This window comes from Xiphophorus hellerii, chromosome 22, assembly GCF_003331165.1.
Source record: "Xiphophorus hellerii strain 12219 chromosome 22, Xiphophorus_hellerii-4.1, whole genome shotgun sequence".
In the NCBI taxonomy this organism is placed as follows: Eukaryota; Metazoa; Chordata; class Actinopteri; order Cyprinodontiformes; family Poeciliidae; genus Xiphophorus; species Xiphophorus hellerii.
This window is the reverse complement of record NC_045693.1, coordinates 29,323,477-29,338,793: the sequence shown is the minus strand read 5'-3', so window position 1 is coordinate 29,338,793 and position 15,317 is coordinate 29,323,477. Positions and strand designations below refer to the sequence as shown.

Below are 15,317 nucleotides of genomic sequence, written 5' to 3'. Positions count from 1 at the left end.
ATTTATATGCTAAATGACTCCTATACACCTGAAACAAAATTTGTTACATAGTTATGTCAATCAATTGAGGAACTGTTATGTGATATAGTTTGATTGCACATGTACTATTGTTAGCAAACCAAGAAAAGCTATTCCATTTAGGCTTTGCACCATACGTTGAGATTTAAAAAATTTACACACTTGGTCTCCATGTTCACAAAACTTACATTTTGACAAAATTTTGTTTATAGTTTCTGCTCCAAATTTGATAAACATTGCTACTCTACATAAGTGTCAGCACTCCCTTTATGTCAGTGAGTAATCTGCTGTTGGTGTTTAACAGTGAATGGAAGCAGTCGGAAGTCTCACGTGGCTACATGCTATCAGTCCATCAGCTACTTTTGAGGTTTTGGCTGTATTACAAAAATGTAACTGTCAAAATATTATTTCGTTAACAGCGTTTCACACAACAGATAGTATCATCACAGCACGTCATTAAAATAAATTACTTCCAGGTAGTGCTGCACATGTGGTTGCTGCAAGGGAAGTCAAAATATTCACTGTGGGTCATTCATTTGGCCCAGACACTACTGAAGATTATCATTGAGTTTAAAAGTGACTGAGCAAAGTTTGGAAAGAGGGCTGTTTTTATTTCAGTGCATTTCTGATACATCAACACATTGCATACAGTCACAGGATAGGTAAATGTAACAACCAAAGTAAAACCTTAGAAGCTGCTCAGAAAATATGTGGCCATCTTCCTGCTCTGGCTCTATTTTGAAACAGTAGCATGAACTACTTATCCCTCAGCCTTGGCTTGTTCCCTCCCTTTAAGCCTAGTTTTCTATTGTTTCATAAACATGCAGTTAAAAGTATTTAGAACAAGGGAAACAGTTTTTGGTGATTGAGGAGAAATCTGCCCTCCCCCTCTATATAAGAAACTCGCCAACATTTAGGTTGTTTTTACACCTCATAGTTCGGTATATTTGGTTCGATTGTGGACCAGAATTGCAACGTTTGCTCCATTTTCAGTTGGCACGGTTCGCTTTAACACTGCACTGTGTCAAACAAACAAAACCCATTGAAAAATCTGTTCACCCGTTCACCTGTGGTGGCGCTGTACCAAGAACCACTGAAGGAAATGATAAGAAAAACTATGAAGAAGATGTTCAGCACAACTTCCTTCTTCACACAATGTAAACAAAAATTTAGTAGCGTCAGATTTTAGTGATTGGTTAGTGCTAGACTTGCGCGTTTGTTTTGGTTGTATTTACCCAGAATGCCCTTCGCTTTAACCTGCCTCCTGCTTTTGGAATTGTCTCCAGTCAATATCTATATGCTTATTCTTGTACCAATATGTCAGAGATGTGGATAACTTGTTAAAAGGAAGTAGGCCAAGCACAGTTGACACACAATAAAACTCAAATTTTAGATTAATTGTTGAAGCTTTCACAGCATTAGCTCATTTAACAGTGGCTAAAACTGCTAAATTTTACTCTCAACTGGTCAATGTTTAATTATTTGAAAGAAAATGTGTTAGTGTATTTCTGTGTTAAGACAGTAGGCTATTCACAGTATATAAAAACCAAAAACTCTGCAAATAACAGTAGAAATGTTATTTAAGATGGATACTTATTATTACATCCAGAATCTAAACACACTTTGAGTTTGTTGGGAGCAGTGCAGGAAGGATCTCCTTTAACGCTAGTTTGTGCACTTTGGATGCATCAGTCTGTTAATAAATTAGCTACGCGAGATACATGAACAGCATTTAAAACATTTTTATTAACAATTTTAAATTTCATTTAAAGGTGATGTAAACTTGGTTTCAGGTGTTGTAGATAACGGTACACTTTTCTTAGCTAATCTTGCTGGCATTTTAGCTTTAAAATGGATCAATGACAACATCCAAATGTAAAATCCTATGCATTTTTTAGTTGGTTTAAAGTCAAAGGCTGTTGTCATTATTTTTTTTTTACACTGATTTTTCATGAGTGTCCCCCTACCTGCGTCCAGATCTGTTCTAGATCTGTATTTATTCTAATATTATTAGAAGCTTTATTTTCAGCAGGCACTTTTCAGTTTGTTTGTGCAAACCTGTTTTGCTAATTGCTGAGGGAGCTAGTGGAAACTTGTGTGATCTGTGGTTAGATTATTTTTTGTTTTTAATAATGACTTTTGTTGTAACTGTGACCTGATGCAATACGAACTGAAGTCCAGGCTCATATTGTGGTCTTGTGTCTGAGCTGTGGGTATTTTTAGCTGTCAGCACAGTTGTAGTTTTAGTTTTCTATTGTAATTTGTGTACTGGCTTAATTTTTTTCTAAATAAATATTTTCAGGCTTAATCCAATAAGAAACATAAAGATGGCGGCCTCTGTCTCGGGTGTATGCATGTGCCATATTTTCATCATTCAATACTACGATACCTATAATGCATGTACGCTGTTGCTTCCCCCTGGGTCGAACAAATACTGCTACAGGAATGAATGATACGCTTCCGCTCTGCAAAAAATTCTGCTGATCTAAATATAGATGACATGTAGCACTAAAAAAATCCCACTTCTTTCTTTTTACTTACTTTTTCTTCTCTGTACATTGCTTCTCACCTATTTCATGTCAACTCTGTCTGTAAATCACCACCCGTCACATAGTTGCATTAATCACTCAGACACACTTTGAATCAGAAACGCTCTCCTCTGGAGCTCCCTCAGTGGTTCTCACCATTTTTATGGCTAATTCTTTTGGATTTGTTTTTCTGCTTTTTCTTAAACAAATTTATTCCCAATTATTAAAGTACTACTTAAATATGAACTGCCGTATTGCTGAGAACCACTGCTGACTTCAGACACTTGCTCAGGCTAAACCTGGTTTATCCAGAAATGAAAGCCAGTTTTTAAACATTAAGCTGTGAATCTTTACTGACATGTGAATCTAAATGGGAAATGCACTGGTCACAGAAGTGTCTAGTTAAAAAAAAAAAAGATTAAATCTAGTAAATGCCAGCATATCCTTCACCACCTTCTTCTTTAAACTCTGGCGTGGGATAAACCAGGATTTGACTGCAAGCACTAAACCATTTCTGTTGAATAACTGGGTCTAACATGTCCTATCTACAAGGAAAGGCATGTCGGAAAAGCTGAAACAAAGCGCACACAGGCCATTTTGTTTCAGTGGGAAATATTGCATGTATGTAGATATATTTTTGTTTCTTCTCACAACCTCTGTTTTTTCTTCTTCTTCTTTGCAGGCATGTGGCGACCCGAAGGCCAAGCCCTCCTTTCTTGTCGACAAGAACCTGGAGTCGGCTGTTAAATTTATCGTTAGGAAGTTTCCTGCTGTGGAAACGCGCAATAACAACGTAAGTGTTGGAGGATGTGAATGCATAGTGTTTTTCGGCTTTATTTGTGTAGCTTGTGTATTCCAGTGCGTAACTACAACCTTAACCAACAGATCAACCGGGTCATAAATCGGTCCAGATTTTCTTAAATTTGGGAGATTGGTGATTGGCGCCCACCCCACTGTTGCCAACGTAGTGATTTTTTGTTGCCTTTTAAAGGTCGGTCATCTGCCAGAAAACTACAATTGGTGCATCCCTACTACAAACCATTATTTATTCACCTCTGGTTTGAAAAGTCTCAGCAATGACTCAAACGTTACTATATAAAGAAACCTTTTGGACAAAGGAGATTTCAAGCATTGCATTCAAAAGCAAACGCATCCAACAAAGTCATGATGGTATGATGGCATCAGATGTGTTTTATTCTTTTTGTTTATATTCTGTTAATTTATTGAATGGCCTCGGTGTTGGTTTATTTAGATAAACGTTACCCTGAAATTGAAACTTGTTTTTGGATCTCCTGCATTTGTATTCTGCAGATTGAGTAATTGCTCTCAAAGACAAATCTATTCACACGCTCAAAGAATAATAACAGTTCAGTCAATCTGTTGCCTCACTGATTACCATTGGAAGCAATGTTTGTTGTCTGCCCAGAAAATTATGAAATGACCGATGCATTTCACTGTTTCCAACCCCTAGGGAGTTTAATATGTGTGAATAAATGCAGTTCTCCCACATTGTACGTGTGTGTGTTCATGTATTGAGTGAATTAAGCTCTGATTTTAACTCATCCTAATAACTCTGTCAGCTTCACGTGTTAATTTGTGCCTTCTGGCCCCCTGCTGTTAATGTGAGCATCATTTACCAGACAGCGTTGTTTATCTGTAAAAACTCTGTGTTTGTGTGTGTGATGCTAACTGCTTTATTCAGTATAACTGTGCAACGATTGTCTCTTACGTTGTTGTTTTTTTTTCTTTGTTTCTGTGTTTGTTTGTGTTCTGCATGCTAATCTTGGCTTATTCCGGACTTGTGCTTTTTGGTAAGTTTTTTTGGAACCAAGTTTCTGTAACTTTTGAATTTTTTTTAATTGATGTACCTAAGTTTTGTAATGTAAATTATCTGTAGCTGTGTTTTTGAAGAGTTGAGGTGGGGTTTTTTGCTTTGCTCTGCTGTTGTTGTTGGCAGCGATCTTTTTTTTTTTTTTTTTTTTACTTTCTTTCCTTCATCCACTGTGTGAGTGACTGTGTGGCTGGGAACTACCTGGTATGACAGCTGCTTGTCCTTTTCTGGTTGGTAACTAGGTGACCAGCTGGTTCCTGTTTGGGTGACCAGCTGCCTGCAATAAGGAATTCTAAAGAGCACTTTTTAATTTTTTTAAAATGCGTACCTCACTGTAATTTAGAAAAGTGTCGAACATTCCCAAATTTTTTCAGTCTCCGACTCCAAACTGCAGTTGAGTTTTTTATGAGTTGACCAAAGCAAAGTAGTTTATAGTCGTGAAGTGGAAGGAAAACAATACATTATTTCCAACATTTAAAAAATACTAATGGTGTAGAGGTGCAGGAAAAGGTCAATTTCTTGTCCTGGGAATTTTTAATCGATTCAGAATGCTCAAAAATTGATTTTAGTCTGCTCAATTTTTTTGTAAAATTATATTTACAATAATAATAATGTTTTTTTGTTATTTAAAAAAAAAGCCAGGCAGCTAAGCTAACCTATACTGGTGATTTAAGTTACAGAATTTTATGCACAAACCTACTTGGGTTAAATATGAACTAATGGAATGTGATACAGTATGGAACCTTGTAGAATCATTTTAAATAAATGTTTACACTGAAGTTTCTTCTTGTCAGTCAGGATTAGGGTTAAATAGAAAAATTGATTTCTGAATTAAAAATGGTTTCTGAATTGGAAATTGTTAATCTGTAATATAGTGAATATTGTGTTTGTCTCTTACTACATAACCATCTTTCTTTACAATATCGGCTGCATCTCCTTTTGCAAAGGTCTCTAGTAGCTTTACACTTTCTGAAGACTAAAATATTTGGACATTTTTTAGTCAGATTGGATGGAAAACATCTGAGAGTAGCAATTTTCAAGACTTGCCACTAGGGATGCACTGATTCCAGGTTTTTGGTTGACTTCAAAACTTTATAAACCCTGGCCTGCCGATACCAGTTTTTTTTTTTTTTTTTTTTTTTATTGTCAGAAAAGACACTAAATATAGCAACAAAGTTGGACAATTTGAATACAAATGTCACAACTTTCCCAAATTTTTATTTTCAGGAGATTCTGGAAAGCCACATCGTTTTCCTTCCACTTCCCAGGTGTGCACTGCTTTAGGTTGGTCTGTCTGGCAAAGATTTGTGGTTATACAATGTGAAGAAGTTTAAGGGGCATGAATAAGATAAATTGGTTGGATTTAAAAAGTAAACACCAATAATAGTTTTATTTTTGCTCATGTATTTTAGGTTCAGTTCCATGTTGCAGCAGTGCTGTGTCACACAACCTCTATCTTTTTATTTCATGGGCTTTTCTCCTCTACAGCTAGTGCATTCTCTTTAAGCTTCATTTCTGATCTCAGATGGTGTAGGAGCAGGTTTTAATTTACAACATTGACATTTTTTTAATTGAAGCTTCACAACGTCTTGCTCATTCCTCTCTTGACAGTCAATAATCACCTTGTGGTCAGATTATTATTTTTTTGCTTTTGGCAAAATCTTTCCAACATGAAAAACTGCAAATGGATAACATGAGATTCTCACTGAATGATGGTCTGTAGTTTCATTATGTTATTGTGTGACACAAATATAATTTACAAAGTATATAACTTTTAAACCACGTTGCCTTAGGAAAAGTGAATTGTAATCTTAACGTTTCTACACCTTCACAATTTTACAAATTTTGCAACCGAAATTATTTCCAAACTGATGAAAATGTAATTTTTCTGGTATTCCAGGTTCCATATTTAAAGGATGCCTACCCTAGAATTGTCTGCCATAAACCCAAAGTGAATTTTACATATTTTGTAGTTTAATGTGAATATAAAATCTGGAAAAGTTTATAATTTTGACTGTAAATGTGTAGGAACCCTGTTTAAAAAAAAAAACAACAACTTTGATCCACACATCCTTTTAAACATCTCTATAATTACATACAGGCTCATGCCTTGGGATTCTTCTTTTAGTTCAAAGCTGAACAAGCTTCAGACTTAATTCATTTTATTTATATTGCAGCAACTGACAACAAACGTTACCTCAAGGAACTCTACAAAACAAACACATCTCAGGTTTTCCCCAAGTGTATAACAAGCCTGACGAGATGCCAGGTTTTACTTGCCAGATCCACTGGCTCATTACTTAATTAGGTTTTAACTGAAAGGCCTAAAATTGATGTTGTTTATTTGAATTGTATTTTATTGTGTTTGCCTTTTTAAAACTCCATAGTTGGTGTTTAAGTATTATCAACAATGTCTTCCAATCTAGTTAAAGCACAAAAAACATAATCTGATCAGTCCAATCGTAAGATATTTATTTTCTATTAAATTGACATAAAATCTAAGTTTTTCTTCAGTTTCCAGCAGGGAAAAGGTATACAAACATATTCTAAGATCCATGCAGCCTGTCAATAAGTGAAGTACCTTTGTGCAACAATAGGTTTGGCCTGGGTAAGAATAACTATTAATAAATACTGAAGACAGTTATTAAGAAAACTAGTCATTTAGATCATAATTACCAAATCAGGACATCACCTGATCACCAGGACAATAATGGCCAAATAATTGTAAATGCCAGCCTGGTAAGTAGGGACAACGTCTCTGATTAGGAATCTGAAATTCAAAAGTTGACTTCTTCAGAATCACAATTAAGTCAGGGTTAAGGTTTACTCTTTCAGCCACAATCAGTTACTTGTAATAAATGTATTGGGCACATATTTATGCAGGGAAACTCCTCCTCCCTGCCAAAACTGTGCATTGTGGGATTAGTAGTTCTTGCGGCAATTTCTTTGTTCCCTGTAGCTCAGTCCTTTGTGACTGGAGGCACAACAGCACACATCCATAAGCATACACGCATACATAAACATGTTTAAAATGGTATTTAAAAGTAAGTTGTGTCAATAAATTTGAAAGTTAAGCATTGTTTCAAAAGAATAAGTGATTTTTGCTAGCTATTTGTGGTGCTAGTAGTACTAGAAGTTGTCTACCAGACGGCTATCACTATAACAATGAGGTAAGAGCATGAAAGAGATTTATAGACCAAATCAGTGAATGACCTAAATTATGGCCAAAATGTGTTTACTGGCACTAGAGCTTCTTAATTGCCCCTCACTCACAAAAAATTATTGTAGGATTATATTTAACATTGTTGCCTAAAACTCTTGTTTAAATGCCGTGAAGGTTATGGTATTTTTTTTTTTTACTTGCAGTTATTGTTCTGTGAGAATCTCAAATGATGTATGCTGAGCCTTGAACGTAATATAATGCTTACAAAAAACTGTTGTTCGTGCAGAAAGATGATTTTCCCAGCAAGCAAAGTAGACATAAAAGTCTAGACAATATTGCAAATTCACGTTCATTCTGGTGTTTTTCACAGCAACAGCTGGCTCAGCTGCAGAAGGAGAAGTCTGAGATCCTCAAGAACTTGGCTCTCTACTATTTTACCTTTGTGGATGTCATGGAGTTCAAGGTAGGAAAAAACAAGCAACCATCCACGGATACTTGAGACTAAGACTCGTCTGAAAACACTTCTAACCATTTTAATGGTTCAAGCTTCAAATATACCTGAATATGTATGAATACACACATTGGAAACCATCTTGTCACTACCACAGAGGTTAATATTTAAGTCTTTGTTATATTTACTCTTAGGGGTAACATCCAATCATCTCAAAGGAAAATGAATGCTACTCTTTATTTCATTGCTTTGCAGACCCCAGCCAATAGCATTGCACTTAGGTATTTCCTACTGACGTTTTAGATATGATCTATGAAAATAAACGTGACTAAACACATATTCAGCAATTAATATGGAGTTATGTTCTGTGGGAAAATCTGCAAATAGGTGAATCTGCAAATAAGTCACGTTTGTAAGCTAATATCATGTCAAAATTTCTTCGCCAAATAACTTATTCTTTTATTGAATCTTGTTTAGTGTCCTTCATTGGATTAAATTCTTGAATTTTTAAGACTATAGGCACATTTATTCTTTAACAAATAGGGTTGTAAGTAGTTCATAAAAGAATCAACATGGCATTTTCTCCTCATACTGGTCACCAGATTGATCTGTGAAATGACATTTCATTCTTCAATCACAATTTCTCGCCAGTTTGTTATTCCAACATCTCTCTGCTTCCAAAAACAAGATTTTTTTTCCAGAAAAACTTGCTGTCTCACCCTACCATCACAGTAGCTGCGTTTTCATTAACCAAAAATATTTCAAATTGCACAGTGGCGCAGTTGGTAGCACTGTTGCCTTGCAGCAAGAAGGTCCTGGATTCGATTTCTGGGTTCTCCCTGTGCATGGTGGATTCTCTCTGGGTACTCCGGCTTCCTCCCACAGTCCAAAAACATGACTGTCAGGTTAATTGGTCTCTCTACATTCTCCCTAGGTGTGTGGGCGTGTGGGGAGGTGTGTGTGAGTGTGTGCATGGTTGTTTGTCCTGTCTGTCTCTGTGTTGCCCTGTGACAGACTGGCGACCTGTCCAGGGTGACCCCGGCTCTCGCCAGTTTCGGAAAAATTCACTTTTTTTTCATTAAAAAGTTTTTGATTTTTCGGCTGTATCGAAATGTGATCAGCAACCAGATCACATTTCTACTGGCTGGAAAGATGAAGAAGACCATAGAAATATTAGGAGGATGATGGCGCGGTGTGTTTTTAAATTACTTATCACGTGAACTAACGAATTCACGCGTGATTATAATTTAATGGAGATGCTGCCATTAAAAAATGTTGTTTTTTCAACATCAACAGAATATCTACAAAGTTTTGTGCTAATTTATAATTGAAATGCAGCTACTGTCTCAAAAAGAAGATGATTGCCATTGGTGGGTAGCATGTGGTAGTGTTGCATGGGAGCAATGGAAGAGGTTGATTATTGGCAACATTTAATGGGAACTAAACAGGCTTTCCTACATTATAAAGGTTGTTGCTCAAAAGCACTGTTAAAACGCATAGATAACCTTCCACCGCTGCTTATGTTTATATCACCTAATATTAAAGAAAATGTAACCAGTATTTTTCCTGCATATCAACAGGACCATGTGTGTGAGCTGCTGAACACAATTGATGCCTGCCAAGTCTTCTTTGACATTGTAAGCAGTTGTTTCGATTACCATCCTAAAAAGATGCCTTTCTACACTTTCAAAGCTATTCGTCACATCTGTTTTATTGATAGTGAATTGTTTCCAACTCTTTGTGTTTTTTTTGTTTTTTTTTGTCAGACTGTGAACTTTGATCTGACCAAGAACTACCTGGAACTGGTGGTGACATACACTACTCTGATGATAATCCTCTCCCGCATAGAGGAGAGAAAGGCCATCATAGGACTGTACAACTACGCCCACGAGATGACCCACGGAGCCAGGTGACTGGTGCAGGGAATAACGATTCTGATTCCACGCGCCCAGTTCTAATAAACCCAAATTGAGGTTATTATCTCCGTGGTAACTGAGGCTGTTTGTGTTTCAGTGACAGAGAATACCCCAGGCTGGGTCAGATGATCGTTGACTACGAGAACCCTTTGAAGAAGATGATGGAGGAGTTTGTTCCACATGGAAAGGTATCAAATTTGCCCTTATTCAGTATAATAATTCTATCTAATAATATATGAAGGAAAATGTTGATTTTATTACCGGCCAAATAAGTGGTGCATCACGAGTTTTCCTGAATTTGTTGGATGATTTGTGAAATGTGCATTCATTGTATGACACACTTCAAGTTTGGATTTGTTAAATGTGGCCCTTCCTGTGTTGTCTCTTTCCTTGCAGTCGCTGTCGGATGCGTTGATCAGCCTTCAGATGGTCTATCCAAGGAGGAATCTGTCTGCCGACCAGTGGAGGAACGCCCAGCTGCTCTCTCTAATCTCTGCTCCCTCCACAATGCTCAACCCTGCTCAATCAGACACTGTTAGTACTCAAACAATTCAAGATTTGTTTTGTGAAGACATATTTTTGTAACATTTTTTAAGCTTTGACAAAAATATATTGGGCTTTTTTGGTCATAAAATGAACGTTTATACGAAGAATAGGACAAAAAATAAATCTTTGACTTTCTGTCCATCTTTAGATGCCTTGTGAATATCTGTCATTGGATGCCATGGAGAAGTGGATTGTGTGTAAGTACTGTAGAAGCTTTACATACTGGATATCTGTTATTATACTGTATATGTCTGTTATTTTCTCACATTTGTAGATTAAAAAAGTCTTATTAAAAGTTGGATACAGAAAAAATACACTACACCCTCAGTAATAATGTTCCCAGATAATAATGTTGTTTGAACTGCTAGAGCTTGGCCTACCAGTTGGTGCACATGTGAGTTGGTATGCTGTGCCTTGATATTTTCGTGTTGTCATTAATTTTGCAATATTAATTACAGTTGGGCAGTTGGAATCTGTTTGCAGCTGTTATTGTTGCATTGACTCACGAATGGATGTAGATGATATAGAAGATCCCAGTGTTGTAAACATCAATTTACACTGACTGGTCTTTGAGGACTGCATGTACAGTAAAATGTATCCTGATGACTGTCCTGACTTCTGCTATGGCAACAATCATTTTTTGAAAACAATAGATATTTATTTTAAAAAGGTATGGATACAGAAAATTTACCAGACACTAAAACAACCATGCCAGGACAGTAGGTGGCGTTATGTCAACTTTTATTGCCTGCCAAAAGTAGAGATTGACTTGGTGACCGGTGGTTGACTGGAATCAACTATTTTCTGCTCAACTGTTTCTATTTTTGGAAAATCTAAACACTACCAGTGCACTAGCAAAAGTGACTTCCAAGTCATTACTAAATGAAGTAGACTGAAAATGTTAGCTTGTTAGCTTGTTTTCCCCAGAGCCGTGTTAGCTGTGATTTCAACCTGCTACAATCAAAAGATACTCTTCTGTTCATACTGCTTTTTTTCCTTGCTTCTCTGTTTTGTGCTTTTGCACTTTCTGTCATTTTATACTCAGATTTTCAGATATGCATGACCTCACTTTTATCAAATTGATGAAAGTGAAATTAACCACGATCTGACTGGTTTATTTCACTTTTTTTTTGTTTTGAACTGGAAGTTTTGAACTAATTCTGACAGAGAAATGGGAATTGGCTGCTCAAAGCCACACAAAAGAAACTAAGATAAGAAAGATAAGATAAGAAACCAGTGGCAAATCTCTAATCATTACATGTCTGGTCAGAGTGTCTTTACCAATAATCTTAGGTCAATTTTTGTTTGAGAACTTGGGATAATTTCTCTCAACTTCTTAGCACACAGCTTCTGGAAATTGAAAATCAAAATCAAATGACGTTTGATCACCACTGGTGTTTGCCTAAAATAGGGAAGATGGGCAAACACAGCCAATTAAAAGCCTAAGTAACTCTCTGCTCTCCCTGCAGTCGGCTTTATCCTGTGCCACGCCACGCTGAACAGCGACGCGGCCGCCCTGTCTCTATGGAAACTGGCCCTGCAGAGCTCCACCTGCCTCTGTCTGTTTAGGGACGAAGTCTTCCACATCCACAAGGCTGCAGAAGACCTGTTTGTCAACATCAGAGGGTAGGAGCGCCGCCACGTGACAAATATTTCCAAAGTTTCACACTCTTGCAGCGACAAAAGGAGTAGGAAGATTTTTGATTTCTTCGTTTTGCTTTTCGACAGGTATAACAAACGCATCAACGACATCAGAGAGTGCAAAGAACAGGCGCTGTCTCATGCGTAAGTGAAGCTATAATCCTGTTAGGATTCCTTTCATCATATCTTAGCTAAAACTTTAAATATACAAAATCTTACATTTTAGTTTTATTTTCTCCCTCCCACGGCCTACATTTTCTGTATTATTAATTTATATTCTTGTTCTCTTTATGGCTTTGCTGTTTGTTTTTTTTCAAACCTGTCATTTCAGCTCCTCTTCCTCCCCGCTGAGTCTTCTTGAGGGAGTCTAACTCTCAGACATCACCTTCTTTTACCCTGTTTTATCCTCCCTTCTTTGTCTCATCACAGCTTTTATCCTTATTACTTCTGCCATGTTTCCCTTTCATCTCCACTCTCATTGTTCTGCCGTCATTCATCCTCTGCTTCCTTTCTCTCCTCTTCGGGATTGTCCTGAAAGTGTCAAAAATGCCGTTTTAATCATGCCTCTTGTGTTCAGAGTGCCGCTCTGACAGCCTCTGTGTGTGTGTGTGTGTGTGTGCGTGTGTGTCTGTTTGCAGAGGCTCCATGCACAGAGAGAGGCGCAAGTTTCTCCGATCGGCTCTGAAGGAGCTGGCGACTGTTTTAGCCGACCAGCCCGGACTTCTAGGCCCAAAGGTAACATCACATCCTCTAAGGGTGTTTTCACACCTGATAGTTCAGTTGACTCTGTTTGATTGGGGAACAAAGTTGTCACATTTTCAGCTACTGTGGTTCTTTTTCCCAGTGCACTGTTTTTACATAATGTAAAAACATTCGATGCCAATGTGATTTTTGGCACTGAAGACATCTTATGGAGCCAATTTTAACTATAACAATCACATTTACTTGCTTCTTTCTTCAGTATTTGGATAAAATATAAAACGCTGTGGCTCGGTGGGAAGAGTTGTCACCTTGTAATTAAAATATTGTTGGTTTGATTCCAGCTTGCTAATGTCACATGTTGATGAGCAGCTTAGCAAAAGCATTTAGTCCAAGGTTACCCATCAATCAGTTAATCAGTCACATTTATTTGTATAGCACAGCGCAGATCTGTTTAACTTTTTGATTATCAGATGAATAATTGGATTGGGCTTAAAATAGTTGGTCAGCATTTCAGATATTGAAAACAAAAATGAATCAATAATTATTGATATCGGCCGATATGAATCGCTTATATCGTGATGCGTTTTTCAGCCGTATCGTCCAGTCCTGCATATGACATATACTCAAACTCTATTGATTTGTTTGGTTAATATATTTTTTCTTGGAAGTATCTTCTGATGGGTTCCTGTTCCCTCCCTGAGTCTCTGTGGTCTGGATCCTCTAGGCGTTATTCGTGTTCATGGCACTGTCGTTCGCCCGAGATGAAATCATCTGGCTTCTACGACACGCAGACAACATCCAGAAGAAAAGCACCGATGATTTCATAGACAAGTATGCACACTGATTAACCATACACACACACGCACACACATAGTTTGCTCTCTTTACAGCTGGTTAGCTGCTGTTTTTCTTCCTGGCCTGATGAGTTTCGGTGTATTTTTCAGACACATTGCAGAGCTAATCTTCTACATGGAGGAGCTCAGAGCTCACGTCAGGAAGTACGGCCCTGTGATGCAGCGATACTACGTCCAGTACCTGTCTGGGTTCGATGCTGTGGTTCTCAATGAGATGGTGCAGGTAGGTAGAACATTTTGGCTGATAACTAGCTGCTTCCTTATATTCACATGTTTAGCGGTCAGTCAGTGTTTTCTGGTAAACATTTGTTCTTACTTCAGTTCTCTCTGGGTTTTATTAAACAGAACCTGTCTGTTTGTCCAGAGGATGAATCTATAATCATGTCTTCATTTGTTAACACCATGACCTCTCTGAGCGTCAAACAAGGTAAGATAGTGAAGTCATCTACTTGAATGTGAGCTTATAAGAGTCATATATGATGCACTACCAACACTAGAGATGAGCAATATAAATATAAGTAATCGTGATAAATTGATATATTACAATTCCAATAAAATTGACAAATGTTTTTAGAAATTCATTTCTATCTTTTATTGGCAACAGATTTTGTGTTTATGACTTTTTTGATGTTAGTTTACAAAAGGTCCCACAAGCACAAAATACCACTCTTAAAAATAAGACTAACACATTATGGTTGGAACCATAAGATAATCGAGGTCTGTGCTTTCATTTGCCACATCATCTTTGAAATGTTTTAAAAGGTTTTTGAGTCACTTAAATGAGTTTTCAAATGTCTTCTGTACATTAGAAAACAATGAAAAATCTCCTCTACAAACTAAGTCTGGTGTTATTTTTAGATGACAATTTCTACAACTATTTAACAGAGCTCGGCTTTTAAAGGGATGTTGGGTCTATTTTTGAGTAAATAACTGTTTGTTGCCTTCCAGTGGAAGATGGAGACGTGTTTGACTTCAGGGGGATGAGACTGGACTGGTTCAGACTGCAGGTAAAAACAGCCCAGAGAAGACTTTTCTACTTTGGGTTTGGGATTTGTTTCTGTTTGCTTTGCTGGGCCTTTTACACATTTTGTTTTATTCACTTCCTGCCTCTCTCCCCTCCCAGGCGTACACCAGTGTTTCTAAAGCTAGCCTCGGTATAGCCGACCACAAGGAGCTTGGCAAGATGATGAACACCATCATCTTCCACACCAAGATGGTCGACTCTCTGGTGGAGATGTTGGTGGAGACGTCAGACTTATCCATCTTCTGGTGAGTAATCTAAACCTGACAAAAAGTGCTTTTGATGATTAAAAATATTTTACTTATAACCATCCCTTACTTTAAAAAAAAAATATATTATTATGTGTGCAGTTTCTACAGCCGCGCATTTGAAAAAATGTTCCAGCAGTGCTTGGAGCTTCCCTCCCAAAGCCGCCACTCCATCTGCTTTCCTCTGCTCTGCGCACACTTCATGTCCTGCACACATGAGCTCTGTCCTGAAGAGGTGAGAGAGCTGGCAACCTGGGCTTTATTGGTGAAAATGTTTAAAAATGATCATTTTATGAGAGCAGCAGCCACACCTTCTTGGAGTTTTATTTGTAGAAATTAGGCATGCACCAATCCACTTTTTTCTCTTCCAATGCCACTAATGGTTTAGTATCAGCTGA

General features: G+C 37.4%; 1 protein-coding gene across 4 annotated transcripts in view; it reads left to right on the top strand.

The window, feature by feature from the left end:
- The window catches only part of nckap1 (NCK-associated protein 1), a 40,758-nt gene that overhangs the window by 14,359 nt on the left and 11,082 nt on the right, over positions 1-15,317 (top strand). For 2 of the 4 annotated variants that reach the window (XM_032552450.1, XM_032552448.1), the window contains 16 exons: positions 3,229-3,339; positions 7,917-8,003; positions 9,572-9,628; positions 9,758-9,900; positions 10,005-10,095; positions 10,304-10,441; positions 10,602-10,650; positions 11,923-12,079; positions 12,182-12,238; positions 12,733-12,829; positions 13,521-13,627; positions 13,741-13,873; positions 13,996-14,077; positions 14,599-14,657; positions 14,774-14,919; positions 15,022-15,154. In XM_032552450.1, the coding sequence (XP_032408341.1) occupies positions 3,229-3,339; positions 7,917-8,003; positions 9,572-9,628; positions 9,758-9,900; positions 10,005-10,095; positions 10,304-10,441; positions 10,602-10,650; positions 11,923-12,079; positions 12,182-12,238; positions 12,733-12,829; positions 13,521-13,627; positions 13,741-13,873; positions 13,996-14,077; positions 14,599-14,657; positions 14,774-14,919; positions 15,022-15,154 (1,647 nt within the window). Of the gene's footprint in view, positions 1-3,228; positions 3,340-7,910; positions 8,004-9,571; positions 9,629-9,757; positions 9,901-10,004; positions 10,096-10,303; positions 10,442-10,601; positions 10,651-11,922; positions 12,080-12,181; positions 12,239-12,732; positions 12,830-13,520; positions 13,628-13,740; positions 13,874-13,995; positions 14,078-14,598; positions 14,658-14,773; positions 14,920-15,021; positions 15,155-15,317 lie in introns of all 4 variants that reach the window. The other 2 variants (XM_032552449.1, XM_032552447.1) reach the window with 1 other exon arrangement.